This window comes from Opisthocomus hoazin, chromosome 9 (genome assembly GCF_030867145.1).
Source record: "Opisthocomus hoazin isolate bOpiHoa1 chromosome 9, bOpiHoa1.hap1, whole genome shotgun sequence".
In the NCBI taxonomy this organism is placed as follows: domain Eukaryota; kingdom Metazoa; phylum Chordata; class Aves; order Opisthocomiformes; family Opisthocomidae; genus Opisthocomus; species Opisthocomus hoazin.
The window spans coordinates 8,782,181-8,795,715 of record NC_134422.1 but is presented as its reverse complement, the minus strand read 5'-3'; the positions used below and the strand labels follow the sequence as shown (position 1 = coordinate 8,795,715).

The 13,535-nt window shown below is 39.3% G+C and overlaps 1 protein-coding gene across 3 annotated transcripts in view; it reads right to left on the bottom strand.

The window, feature by feature from the left end:
• The window catches only part of NCKAP5 (NCK associated protein 5), a 404,131-nt gene that overhangs the window by 190,992 nt on the left and 199,604 nt on the right, over window positions 1–13,535 (bottom strand). For all 3 annotated transcript variants that reach the window (XM_075430787.1, XM_075430785.1, XM_075430786.1), the window contains one exon: window positions 11,040–11,173. In XM_075430787.1, coding sequence (XP_075286902.1) covers window positions 11,040–11,173 — 134 coding nt within the window. The remainder of the gene's footprint in view (window positions 1–11,039; window positions 11,174–13,535) is intronic.

The window sequence follows — 13,535 nt, the reverse complement described above, 5'->3', positions numbered from 1 at the left end:
TACCACAAAACTACACATCCATGCTATTATAGACATCAAACTCCTCAAAGGTACCTGAAGCACTCCTTTCATTCTGCCTTTCATGAGAGCAGAAGGCACACCAGTATCTATAAAACGCTGAGCACTTTTCTGGATCTGATTTCGTCTGCTTGCAATTAGAACGGGAGTGTAGGCTTTTAGTCTGTTGTAAAACTGCAAAGGGAAAATTTAGACCCAGTCAACCAATGACCCTTTGAAGATTCCAATCATGCTCATAAAAGAGAAGTACCACTATCAAAATCACTTGGTTTTATGTCAGCTTTTTAATCATAATATTCCCTTATGGTTTAATTTGAGCTGTACCTACCACCATCAATCTGAATATACACCACTGCCCATTCATGATACATTTACAGTTTATAACACAAGTTTTATAGTACAGGAAAGCTATTAATACAAGCCACCTGAAGCATCTAACAGAAAAACCACCACAAAAATCATGATCATAAACTCACGTTTCTCTCTGACCCATTAGTAAAGAGAAACAGTCTATAATCTGAAAATCGTGTATCAGATATGGCTTTTAAGTATAGCTTTACAATCATATGAGAAGTGGAACCACAAGCGTGATGGGATCAGTAAATTAAAATGGGGTAAATCCATGTTATCTCGGTAGTGACTTAAATCTAACCATGGAATCAGAGGATCAGTCTTAACTAACACTATACATCTTGGTTTTAAAAATGTGTGTCTTTTTTGACTCTCCAAGAGAACTGCTCACTTATAAGCAACAAAACTCAAAGCGTGGAGAGCACAGGTATGCCTGGCATGAGCATACGTAAGACCTCCAGCTGTGAAAGGCACATGCAAACGAGGTTTCAAAACATTCCTGCGATTTCCATTTCATATCCTCTCCCTTCTCAGGAAGGGGTAATAAATACAAGGTGCCATTGTACAACACTACAGGGAAGCAGAAGACTTTAAAGAGAGACTGAGGCATTGTGTTGGTGTAGAAAACAACTTTGGTAGACAATCCTGCAGCTCAAACCAGACTGATGTTTTTAAAAACAGTCTTCACATTTACCACAATCATCCAGGACAGACCCTAAGGGAACATCTGTTCTTTGCCAGCTTTCTTTCTGCCCTTTCTCCTTGCCTAGTTTAACTTCTCTAATCATTTTACTGGGGCATAATTTCCATTTACACAGATATGAATTCCTGGATTCAAAAACATAAATTACAAGGCTGTTTCAAAGGTGACTCTCTGTAGTACATTCTACTACAAAGATTCAAGATCTTTATCACCGCACTGTCCTTCTCTCACAGGTATTCCCTCCATTTCCTTTTTAACATTCTTTCGTTATACAGATACTATGAAATGAAGATAACATTTTTAAAAGACAAAGGTACACATACAACTTGAAATAGAGAATTTTTCCATGTTCAGGTTCAGAAGGATGGATCTGGCTTTTACATGAATAAACTAAACTGCTGAAGACTTCTATCCTATTTACAGTTTTGTGATTCCTATCTAGACAGAAGCCTGTCACCTTTAAATACTTGCCTATTATCATCTTTTCTGCCAAACATTGCAAAATTATTCCAATATCTTTGGTTGGAAGAAGTTACTAATGGGTCAGGTAAGGGATTAACTTCCCATCTCAGGAAATGGGAATATCACAATTTTTTTCTATCAGGAAATGCTTTCCCAAAGCAGATCATCTGTAGCTGCTACTAAGGATATAGAATCTTATTCTAGCCATGTTCTAACTTCAAAAGAGATACTACAGAGCACCGTTAACCACAGAGCATTGTTAACCACAGCAGTTCTTCTCTGAGTACATTAAATGTAATAAAAAAACTCTTCCTGGAAGAGTTTCTCAGAAGCCACTATTAGAGCACAGGCAACTGAACTGAGCACTGGGACCACAATTGTTTAGTCTTCTTCATGAAGACCATATCTGAATTTTATTAACAACACATCGGTCTAATCTTCTGTACACAATTTCTTAATTATATATAAGTAAATAGCACTCTTTAGGACTTCACTCCTTCAACTGCCTACACATATAATTGTCAGTGGTTGGTTGACTACAGTTGGTGCCTGTGAGTATGATCAAGAAATCATGACTGAATCTACTTAGATTAATTCTTCAACTGGTTACCTTTCACACTGTATCTTGTGATCTCAGATCATCCTGTCAATCTTTATTAGTATATGTATGCTATTATTTTTCTTCAGGGAAGACTAAGCAGAACAGCTGTTAAGCATTCCTGCTTTCACATCTATTATATGTCCTTCTGTTCTCCTATCTTCCACATTATTTTCTGTTTAAAATTACTTTTCATCCTTTATAATCTTGTAAAAATGCCTTAGTCATACATAAATGTATATATATATGTATATCATACCTCCAAATAAAAAGGTGACCTAAGTATGAAGGAGTTTGGTGTTTCACATAGAGGGGGTAATCATGCATGGGAGCATCTAGGCAAGCTATGAAGTGGTGACAATCTTCTAGTGTAATCAGGGCGGGTTCTTTCCTGAAAATTGGCTCAGAATTAAGAATATAACATTAAAAGAAAGAATATTAAAAAATGTTCTTTTAGACCAGAGCTAATTAATATCAAACGGCTTGACTTAAGGGAAAAAAAAAAAACCAAAGAAAACCAAATGATATCCTGTTGATCTTTGCAGACATTTTTCTCGCAGATCTGCTGATCCTTCTACTGGTCCTTGGAATTAAGGTATCTATCATGTCTAGCAAAGGATTTTTTTATTAAATATGTAAAGGAATGTGTTGGTCTTGAATAGTCTTTTTATCTTCTATAGCATCAAGGAATTGCAGAATAGCACGTGACACATCTGTGACCTTCCTGATTTCCCAAGTTTGAAAGAAATGAAACTATGGCAAGCTCCTCAGGAAAGAAACAGTGAGTACGTCAGCTTTGCATGTTCCAATGCAATTTAAAAAAAAACACCTACAAGAACGGTAAACCAGCAGTAAGTAACAGAAGTCCTCCTGACAACCACAGGTCTTATCTACCTTGAAAGCATCTTACCACACATGATTACACAGCTCTTAGGCAGCAACATTACTCAGTAACAGAACTCAGCTCCTCTATCGGCACTGTCCTTTCATAAATCTAAACATGTTTTAAGATGGAGAACTATCTGCAGCTAGAAATACCTGCAAAAATATGCCTATTATTGTGCAAAATAAAATGCACAGAGCTGTGAACTTTGGCAGGTACAAGATTTCACAGTACATGAACACCAAACATGAACCTCAGCCTCTTAAAAAAGCAGTAGCAAGGGAGTCTGCAATTTCACCAAACTGAGGTTTTCACTGTCCTCTGACATCAAAGGGTCCGTACACTCCATCGCTACATCTGCACAGGAATTCCCACTCTTACTCTTGAGCACAATACTATCTGGTACTGGCTTCCAGAAGCTTCCTTCAACATCGGTGGAGATCTCCCATGCTGGGAATGAAACAGCCCTATAACAAGAGAGATTACGGATACACACCGCAAACTATCTAATACAAATACACTCTGCTTGGTCAGGACCGTGGTATGGGAGTGCAGAGGATATTAAAACCATCTTTCTATTACAAAAATTAATGCATGGAGGGGATTAACTGTTGTGCATGAACCTGTATATGGGCATTGGTAAACTACTGTTAAACTTGGTGAAAATGCTGATCTCTTGTTTTTATGTTTGGCTTTGTCTTGTATGTTTTAAAAGAGAGGGTAAGCCAAAGGACTACACTGCAACCTAGTACTAATCTGGTGCTAATCTATTAAATTATGCAAAGGAAAAAAGCCACTGTATCCTATTAAATCGTAGTGCTAGCTAGAAAAGAGGAAGCAGACTACACTTTCATGCTCTGATAAATCAATAAAAGACAATAGGTGCAACCTTCCAGAAATACAAGTATAACGCATACTGTCAGCATACAAATAAATATAAACCAAACCCAGGATTTTCTGAGCACGCAGATTGCCATGTTTTCGCCTGTGGAAGACAAAAATTACCTGTTTCCCTGGACCCCTTGAAAGAAGTTTTCAGCAACTACGAGCTGCCATGAAACACCACCACATGATTTACTAGTGCATCGAGGCGCTGAAATAGGGCTGCCTCTTAGCGTAGCTTCAGCACCCAAAGAGTCCACAGAAGCTCGAGAACTGCATGTGCCTCTACGTGCATCTTTAACAATGCCTGAAGCAAAGAGTCCATCGCTCTCTAAAGGTGTTATGTAAGCCAATTCATGTCAGGCAATACAGTCTGCCTGCCATAACTTCTGGTCCTTGTGTGACTTCCGTGTTTTGAGTTTACACTGGCTCTTCAGCCCTCTCACCTCACTGCTTCTGTTCTTTCTCAACTTCCGTATGAAAATATTTATTTCAACCTGATGGCTTCTAACATCAGAATGAGAACTGTAGTTAAGAAAACTGAGACAACACATTCTTTGAAGATATTTCTTATGTGTATGTACCTTCAAAACCACCATATTCATACACCAAAGAGTGGAAAAAACAAGGCCTGCTATGAAAAATCATAAAATTCCTTTTTTCTTCTTGTTGGTCAAACAACAGGAAACCAGCAAGTTTAGTCCAAACTAGCCTGTGGATTGAGTGGGATCAAACTCCATATACAACTTGGGGCAATCTCCTATTCAGGCTTAAGGTCACGGGTCTAGTAAAACTCTTCCTCTGTTTTCTGCCAGGTGAAAACTCCTCACAAAAGCTCCTTGATCTTACTTAAAATAGTGTTTGACACTTCTGAGCAAGGATTAGCGATGAAATATGTACCTAAGTGTCGTACATGCACATAAATAAAATTACTAATATACTCACCCCGTCAGTGTTAATCTAAAAGAAACTTCATCCTTTCACTCTGTCAGTTCTAATCAACAGACAAGATCGATACCCTAAGCATTAGGTCGAAGCCCTAGTAAAACAGTATTCACACCACGTCCTGAGGCTCAACAAGTCCAGCCAAGAGCCTAGCAGTCCTCCAGTGAAACCACTCCGTCCAGCACACCGAGAGCGGCAGCTCCGGAAGTGGTGCCTGTGAATCAGACACCAGTCCCACCTTCCTTACACCATATGGGAGAGACCCCCAGCACTCTCAGACCCCAGTGGGAGGGGACCCAGACTGCAGCAGGGAAAAAGCATGCGGAGGAAGGAGCAGCAGAGACGAAGTGTTTTGAGTTGATCACAGCAGCCCTCTCCCCCCCAACCCTGGTGCCCACCATGCTGCTCAGGGGAGGAGGTAGAAGACTCGGGAATGAAAGAATGAAGTTGAGTGTGGCAAGAAGGGAGGGCTGTGAGCAGGTGTTATTAGTTTTGTCTTTGTTTATCACTATCCTACACTATTTTTAATTGGCAATAAACTAAATTAATCCTCCCCAAGTCGAGTCTGCCTTCCCCTTGATGGTAACTGGTGAGTGATCTCTCTGTCCTTATTTCAACCCATGAGGTTTCTTTTCTTATTGTTTTCTCTCCCAGTCCTGTTGAGAAAGGTGAGTGAGAGCCGCCAGCCAAGGTCAACCGACCACAACACGTTTGAAGATTGACATCTTACAGTCAGCAGCAAAGCAGGAAGTAAGTGTACGAGTGAGATACTCACCAGACACAGAGCACCTTCAAGTCAGCAAGTTGTGTTTTATACTTATTCACTAGTTATCTTTGCAACATTTCACACAGTCACATCTAATCAGATCTGGCGGCATCTAAAAACATAGGGCAGAGTGACAAGGCCAGCCTTTGATATAAACTTTATCTTTGTGACAATCCGCCTCCTGCAATAACCCTACATGCAGGCCATGCAGGGAGGACGACAAGAGATTATTGCAGAACTACAGAAAAGAGGAGACCTGTAGACAGCCCCTTCTGTAATCTTCCTCTGAGACAAGAAGTGAATTCCCACATAGTATTTTACTTATCCCTGCTATGACAGAATCAAAGGAATACCATCAATGGCTGCCAGGAGAGCATTTTTATCTCCCCAGAAACTAGGTTAAAATGCTACTGATGGTTTAAATTGGCATTCGGTGGACATTTGACAAACTGACCAACCCCAGGGGCTACTGAGGTGTCCTGCCGGTTTATACTTTCCAGACACGGTCTCTGTTGCGTATGGCTTACCACTCATGGCAGGGAGGCCACTGAAGTGCAAGCAGGTGGTGATCTCTACATCAAGCAGATGTGATAGCGTTAGAAATTACGAGATGATGCTGCAACACCAACACTCTGATGCAATGCAAAAAAATCTCTATCACAGCTGCCAGGAAAACAGTTATCATTTCCACTCCCCCGCTGACAAGCCAGAATGGAGTTAAGGGGAATTAACTACAATTGGAGAAAACCACGTAGGATGTGCTTAAACCAACAACCACACAGTCCTTTTACGTGAAGTGTTATCAGATTTGTAGCAGCCATTTTTCCCCTTGTCAGAAGTGACAGGCTTAATCTTACAGTCAATATTAATGCGAGGGGAACGCTGAAATACAATCTAATGAGAATTGCACTCATCCCATTCACAGGACCCTGGCAGATCAAACAAGGACCATTTCCTACTTTTCCAATAACATCCATCCTTAAAAGCCTGAGGCAGTTCTCCAGTCATAGGCATTGATACCTATAAACAACATCATCTTAACTGAAAGAATTTTTGAAATTTACCCAAAGGGGATTTTAAGATTTGATGCTAGCCTCTTCAATTACTGTTTACAGATACACTTTACAATAGTGTGTTTATTGAACTTGTTTCATTTAGACCAAAATAGTAATCAAAATAACTTCAGCAAAGCTACCTCTTTTACTGCTTTAACATTTAATCCCAGTTTAGAGTCACATGTACTGTATGCACTCAACAGACAACAATTTCTATTGCTTACTGATGTACAGCAGAGAAATGTAATCAATTTATATTGTGTGTATTAGTGTGCTTTTTAGAACGATACTATAAATCACACCTACTGCTTAAGGCAGGGTCGTTGTATTTCTGTTCCTACTGTTGTAGGAAGATGCTGAAAGTAGGAAAAGCACAGCTGAAACCAAGAACAAGGAGGTACAGGAGACACAGTGTATTTTCTTCTCTAACATCCAAGATATAAGATCAAGGAGAAGCTAATGTTAAACTGTGAGCAAGCAAAAAAACCCCAAAAAACAAATAAACAAAAAACAAACCAGAAAGAATTAACCTAATGTCTCCAGGGCTGAATGAACAGGCAGCAGGCATAACACTAACCTAAATGGTGACCCACCATGACAGTTGCCAGCAATCAAAATGGGAGAGTCTGACTGCATGACACTGTCTTGGAAGAAACTGGGTATCTGCAGGGTAAGTCTTCGTGCATTTGAGATACATTCATCTATACGCTGTCATGCCAAAAAGGGCCTTACAGAACTTAACAGAACGGCTGTAGCAAAGCAACAGGTCTCAGTGGTTTTGACAAAGAAAACATCAAGGGCTTCACCTTAAGGTGAGATTATACTAAAGCAATGCAAAAATAACTGCGTCCAACTACAGTGTAAAATCCTGGCTTTAGCATTAAATGGTTTTCCTGCATGATCTTTCCGTAGCTTAAATATATTCACCTCCAACGAAATTAGAAAACAGATCTAAAACTACATGGATACACCAACACACAATTCTGGAAAAGAAATTTGGTTTTAAAAGCTCTTTCTCCTTCTACAGCAACTGTCACATATTTATCAAACTAATCACTGTGTCACTTTAAGGCTCTGGCAGATTTATACAGATGTTAAGAAAGAGAACTTCGATTTATTTCAGACTCCTAGCCTGGAATATTGCTTACTTGGTAAGAACAGAAACGTCAATCAATAAAAAAACCCATTGCCTTCTGAAGTCCTCAATCTCAATCTATATGTTTATATGACAGATTAAAGTTTTCATACAATTTCAGATAGGAACAGCCATCTTTCCTCCCCTGATTATAAAGGTCAGCTTACAGCTTTCCACAAACTATTACATTTCGTTCTTTCAAAGATGCAGAGAAAATATTTTGATATGCAAAGAAACACCCTCCAAATCACAGTTTAACCTACTACTCTGCATGTATATGTGGGAGATCTACGTAAATCCACTCAGTTCAGGACTTGCACTTATTTAAAAACTTTATGCTATAACACATGTTCACACTTTAGTCTATCTGCATCTGAAAGACAGAATGTTTGGCCCAAACTATTACTCTCTAGCCATCGTCACACAATGACAGAATCACTCAGCATCACAGAATGTTCGGGGTTGGAAGGGACCTCTGGGGATCATCTAGTCCAACTCCCGTGCCGAAGCAGGGTCACCTACAGCAGGCTGCACAGGACCTTGTCCAGGCAGGTCTTGAATATCTCCAGAGAAGGAGACTCCACAGCCTCCCTGGGCAGCCTGTTCCAGGGCTCCATCACCCTCAGAGTGAAGTTCTTCCTCATGCTCAGACGGAACTTCCTATGCTTCAGTTTGTGCCCGTTGCCCCTTGTCCTGTCACTGGGCACCACTAAAAAGAGCTTGGCCCCATCCTCCTGACACCCACCCTTCAGATATTTATAAGCATTTATAAGGTCCCCTCTCAGCCTTCTCTTCTTCAGGCTAAACAAGCCCAGCTCCCTCAGCCTCTCCTCACAGGACAGATGCTCCAGCCCCCTCATCATCTTCATAGCCCTCCGCTGGACTCTCTCCAGTAGCTCCTCATCTTCCTTGAACTGGGGAGCCCAGAACTGGACACAGTACTCCAGATGCGGCCTCACTAGGGCAGAGTAGAGGGGGAGGAGAACCTCCCTCGACCTGCTGGCCACACTCCTCAACGCACCCCAGGAGACCATTGGCCTTCTCGGTAACCAGGACACACTGCTGGCTCATGGTCAATTTGTTGTCCACAAAGTACTCCATCTTCTTTCAAAGTACTTCCAATTTGCCTGATTTTAACATCTCCTCCCATCACCACCTGTATCGTCCCATTTAACTGTTCTCAAATTGAGAAAAATGTCTCAAATCCTTCAAACAATACAGGATCTTTAAGCAGGACAACATTATCCAGTTGCCAGTCTCATTATTTGCTCAAGTAGGGTAAGAAAAAATACACTCATTTATGGAGAAAGTCTGTTTGTGTAAGCAAATATCTTCATATTCTACTAAACGTTTAAAAAAATAACCTCTAATATTCATCATAACAAACATAAAGCAAATGAAGTATTTAAGTGATGCAGTCTCTTCCTAGCATCTGGTCTACAGGTCAACACTAAAATAAAATCATAGCCGGATGAAGCCAACAGCAGTTTTCATCATTAGTAACAACAGGGCCAACCAAGGTGCCATTAATGAAAAGTGATATTTAAGTTTGCCTTCAAACAGTAGAGCTAACATGCAGCCAGCCTTAAAAAGAACATAATACTGCTTTAGACAGCGTTCACCTTTATCTAAATCAGTGGTACAAAAGTACAGAGATAAACAACTTTAATCCAGAGAACTTGCATCCCTCTGCTTCTTAGATCAGAGCAAGCTAGGCTGCAAACAGTAATGGAAGAAAAAGAACGGATTAATTTGAAGACAGTGGACTTCAGGGATCCTAACCAATAAAATAGTTATTATTTTCAGTAACACTGTAGAAGTGAGTCAGACTACTGCAGTTTCACAGGAATAATGAAGGGTTATGCTGAAAAGATCTGAATACGCAACAGTTAAAATTTTACCAAGTTACTGGGCGCCTTAGTCTGGACACTGGCTTCCCTTTATCCCTTCTCTTCTTAATCATGGCTCCATCATCTTAAAAGTTTATTTCAAAAGCTTCTAGTTATTGTAACTGTAATACTGTTCTAAAATCAATACCTCAGGAAATTCTTCCATAAACAAAGATTAATATATGATAGAGTAAAATATTCTAACCAAGAATACTCATAAAGTGTATTTTTTTGTGTATATTACTCAGAGAGTCTCATCAGAACAAGTAAAAAATTAAATCAAAGATCACAGAACGAGAACAACAACAACAAACTAAAAAAGAAATATCCTTAGCACTTTCAGTGGAAGAATTTCAGACTTAGGTGAACGCTTCGATAGCTTTTTAAAATCTGAAGAGCATTAATGGAAATTTTCCAAAAACAAAATAACAGATCAGAACAAATATTATTATTGCTATTAACTGCTTTTTAAGTGTTGCCTAGAAACCCAACTTAAGATCAGAGGAGCAGCATGGCAGACACGGAGAAAAAAAAAACCACAAAAAATGCCCAACGCAGAAAACCCTAAAAACCTCAACAAAAATAACCAAGGAAAAAACCCTCTCCACAGCTTGTTTTCACCATAGTAAACTGAACTTGAACTTTTCAACGATTGAAGGGCCTGATGGAATGAGTTAATATTCAGTCTTGATGGAAAATATACGACATAAAATTCCATTGTCTTTTTTGATTTTGTTGTGATTGTTTTGTTTCTATTCATGTGACAAAAACAATTAAAAATTCTATTTAATGTACAAGATTGCATCATGTATCACAAATACAATAAATAAATCCTTACTGTGGTCATATGAATGCTGTATGTTGAATCCCAGTTCTAAGATTGTTCCCTTGTAAGTGGAGCCCTGTTCTAGCACAAAGCTCTGGCCCAGTCAATGCAGGAAGATTATCCAGTTGGTAAAAGGCATCACTTTTTTTTTCCTTTATTGAGATTGATCAAACCCATCCTTGTTGCTTACCAGAAACAAAAAAACAAATATTGACTTATCAATTATACGTACTTTTTGAGAAAACCTGTACTTAGAAAATTGTTTGGTATTCTAACAAACGCAAAATCTCTAGAAATCAAAATTTTCACCATTACACAGAAGGATGGTATAAGCCCTTGCAGTTTTACAGGATGCTAAAAATCATTGAGCCAAAAGCCTGTTATGTTTACAGAATTTCAGAGGGAGAGCAGTTTTTGCCTTAGATTCCATCCATTCAGGCCATCAACAGGTCTGATCAATTTTTGATTTTTGCACCTAAGTTATGTTCTTCCTGCATTCTGAACATAGCTTACTTCTGCAACATACCTGGAAAACTGTTCTTGCAGCCCACGCATCTGAGCTCTGCTACGCTCCGACTCCAGTGTCACTTCCCGTAATCTTTTTTCACTCTCAAGTCTTAAATGTCTTTCTTCCTCCAACTCATGTATCAGCTTGTCACGCTGAAAGAACATAAAAAGTTATTTATTAATTGTACACACATAAAACATACTTTTAGAACAAATTTAAGATTTAATTTTGGAGAAATCATCAAACAATCAAAATAGTTACCCTAACTATCCAGTCCCATCATTTTTTATATGGCAATGTTACGCAGCATGACAAACTAGAGATGGAAAGCCTTTCAGAATACCCCAGTCAGGTCGAGCTACTCTTACTCGGCTCAGACTCACTGAAGTCAGCATATTTAAAACCAAACATCCACCCTATCCTTCAAAGCTCTTTTTCTTCACCTCCACTCAAAATAAATGCAAAAAACAGTATCTGAGATCTGTGATCTGTCTTGCTTGAATGCAGACACAGGAAGCATGAAACAAGTCAAGAGGACAACTTCATGTTTCAGCCTCACGAACAGAGAAGGTCCTGCTTCTGCACCACTGCTTTTCTTGGTTTGGCTGAGAGGAGGATCCCTATCAGCAAGACAGAGTCTATTTGAATCTGTTGACTGAAATACTATCACATATAACATGTTTTTAAAAACTGAGTACCAATCAAACAAATATGAGAGAAATAAAAAAGTCATTAATTTTACTAATAGTTCTCAAAGGCAAATAGCATATGGTTGTTGCTATACAGACCTATACAGAGGACCAAAAAACCCAACCCACAGCATACTGCGCTACCTGGATAAATCTACATACGTCATGGCGTAATTTTTTTTTCAAAAAGAAAGAACATCACGTAAAAGGATACCTAATGATTTCAAAACCCTTTTTTTAAAGTAGTAGCTAAATGCAATTTAGGAAGAGAAGAGAAATGAACTGAAAAGTTATAAGAAATTCTACTGGAATTAAAAAAATTTATATACAAGCCTTTTCCATGTGACCGTTTTACACAGAAATAAAATTAATTTTTTCCTTGTGCATTTAAATGAGATAATGAATCAATAAAAAAACCCCATGCAATTTACTTGGTACTACATTATACTCCATCAGCACAGGGGTTCCAATGTCAGTTGTCTAAGAAAAGGTTAAGTCATTTTAAAGCTACAGTGAGTTCACCACCCATATGCTTTGAAAAATCTCTGTGCCCATGGAGCAGTGTAATTTGTAGCCTGTCAGACAGTCTGACGTAGTTCCGTTGCTGACCTAAATTTTCATGACATACCTGCAAAAATGTATCTAGAAATTATACATACAGTTTCATTAGAAAATAACAAAGGTATCTTAGTGTTAAGCCATTAAATGGGGAAGACAGATTATTTGTACGAGTCTCACAGCTATAAATCTTACTGGATAATAATTTACCATAGCAGTAACCAAGGGACAAAAAATATGAACATTACCAAGTAGAAAAGGGATCTTAAAGACAGTGATAAATAAGTGCATGCCACAAAGGGAGGCGCAAAGGATTAAATTAAATATCTATATGCTTGTGAAAAAATACAGGGAATTACTCAGACAACAGAGGGCTTTTGTCTAGTTGGTCATTTATAATATCTGGAAAATGGAAAACTGCAAAACAAGAAACAAATTACTGGAAAATAAATACATTGTTCTAACTAAATTATCGAATTACTGTCCTTAGTGTTACATAACCATGTTCTGGCGGGTGCTGAGTAATCCTCGCTTTCTGCCAAGCTAAGAAGAGCAGAGAATGCTCAGCACCAGGCTGAAGATACGCAGCAGCTTCAATACAGAGAGTACGGCTCATGAAGGATAACTCAGCCTAATGATACGGGAAGAATATTCAAAGCAGTTAGTATTTCTCCAGCTTCGATCCCATCAACGCCAGCTTTGAAATCGTACTGTTCCAGAGGCCCTTGCTGAATACTGTTAGCATCTTCTCTTACAGAAGCATTTCACTGCTGCTAAAGAGACATCTAGGTCTTCTGGCGAGCAGCAAGGAACATGACAAAGGAACAAATATATAGTTACCACCCAGGGCTTAAGACAAGCTTTCAGAAGACACTGGTATCTACAGAAATTAGGCTTAAAACCAAACATGTAACTCTCCCTACGGTAACTGACAGGCCACCCTGGGGGAAAATCAGGTGCTGCTCTGAACCCCTGAGCACCCGACTTGGCTCAAAGCACCAGGCTGTGCCTGAGCTACCTGATGCAGTAACAGCTTACGACAATGGACTGAAGACCAGAGATTCAGCCGCATCTTCGAACGCTCATTCAGCGTCATTACTGCCACCAAGATCTGATGCTGATACAGCAACTACCTCCGTACGTCTGCTACGCTGACCATGCTCCGGTCCTCAAATAAACCTTCCTTCTACATTAGGTACAAAGCCAGATCTCAACAGATGAGAGAGACAAAACGTGACACTTCAGAAAGCAGACAATTATCCTGTCC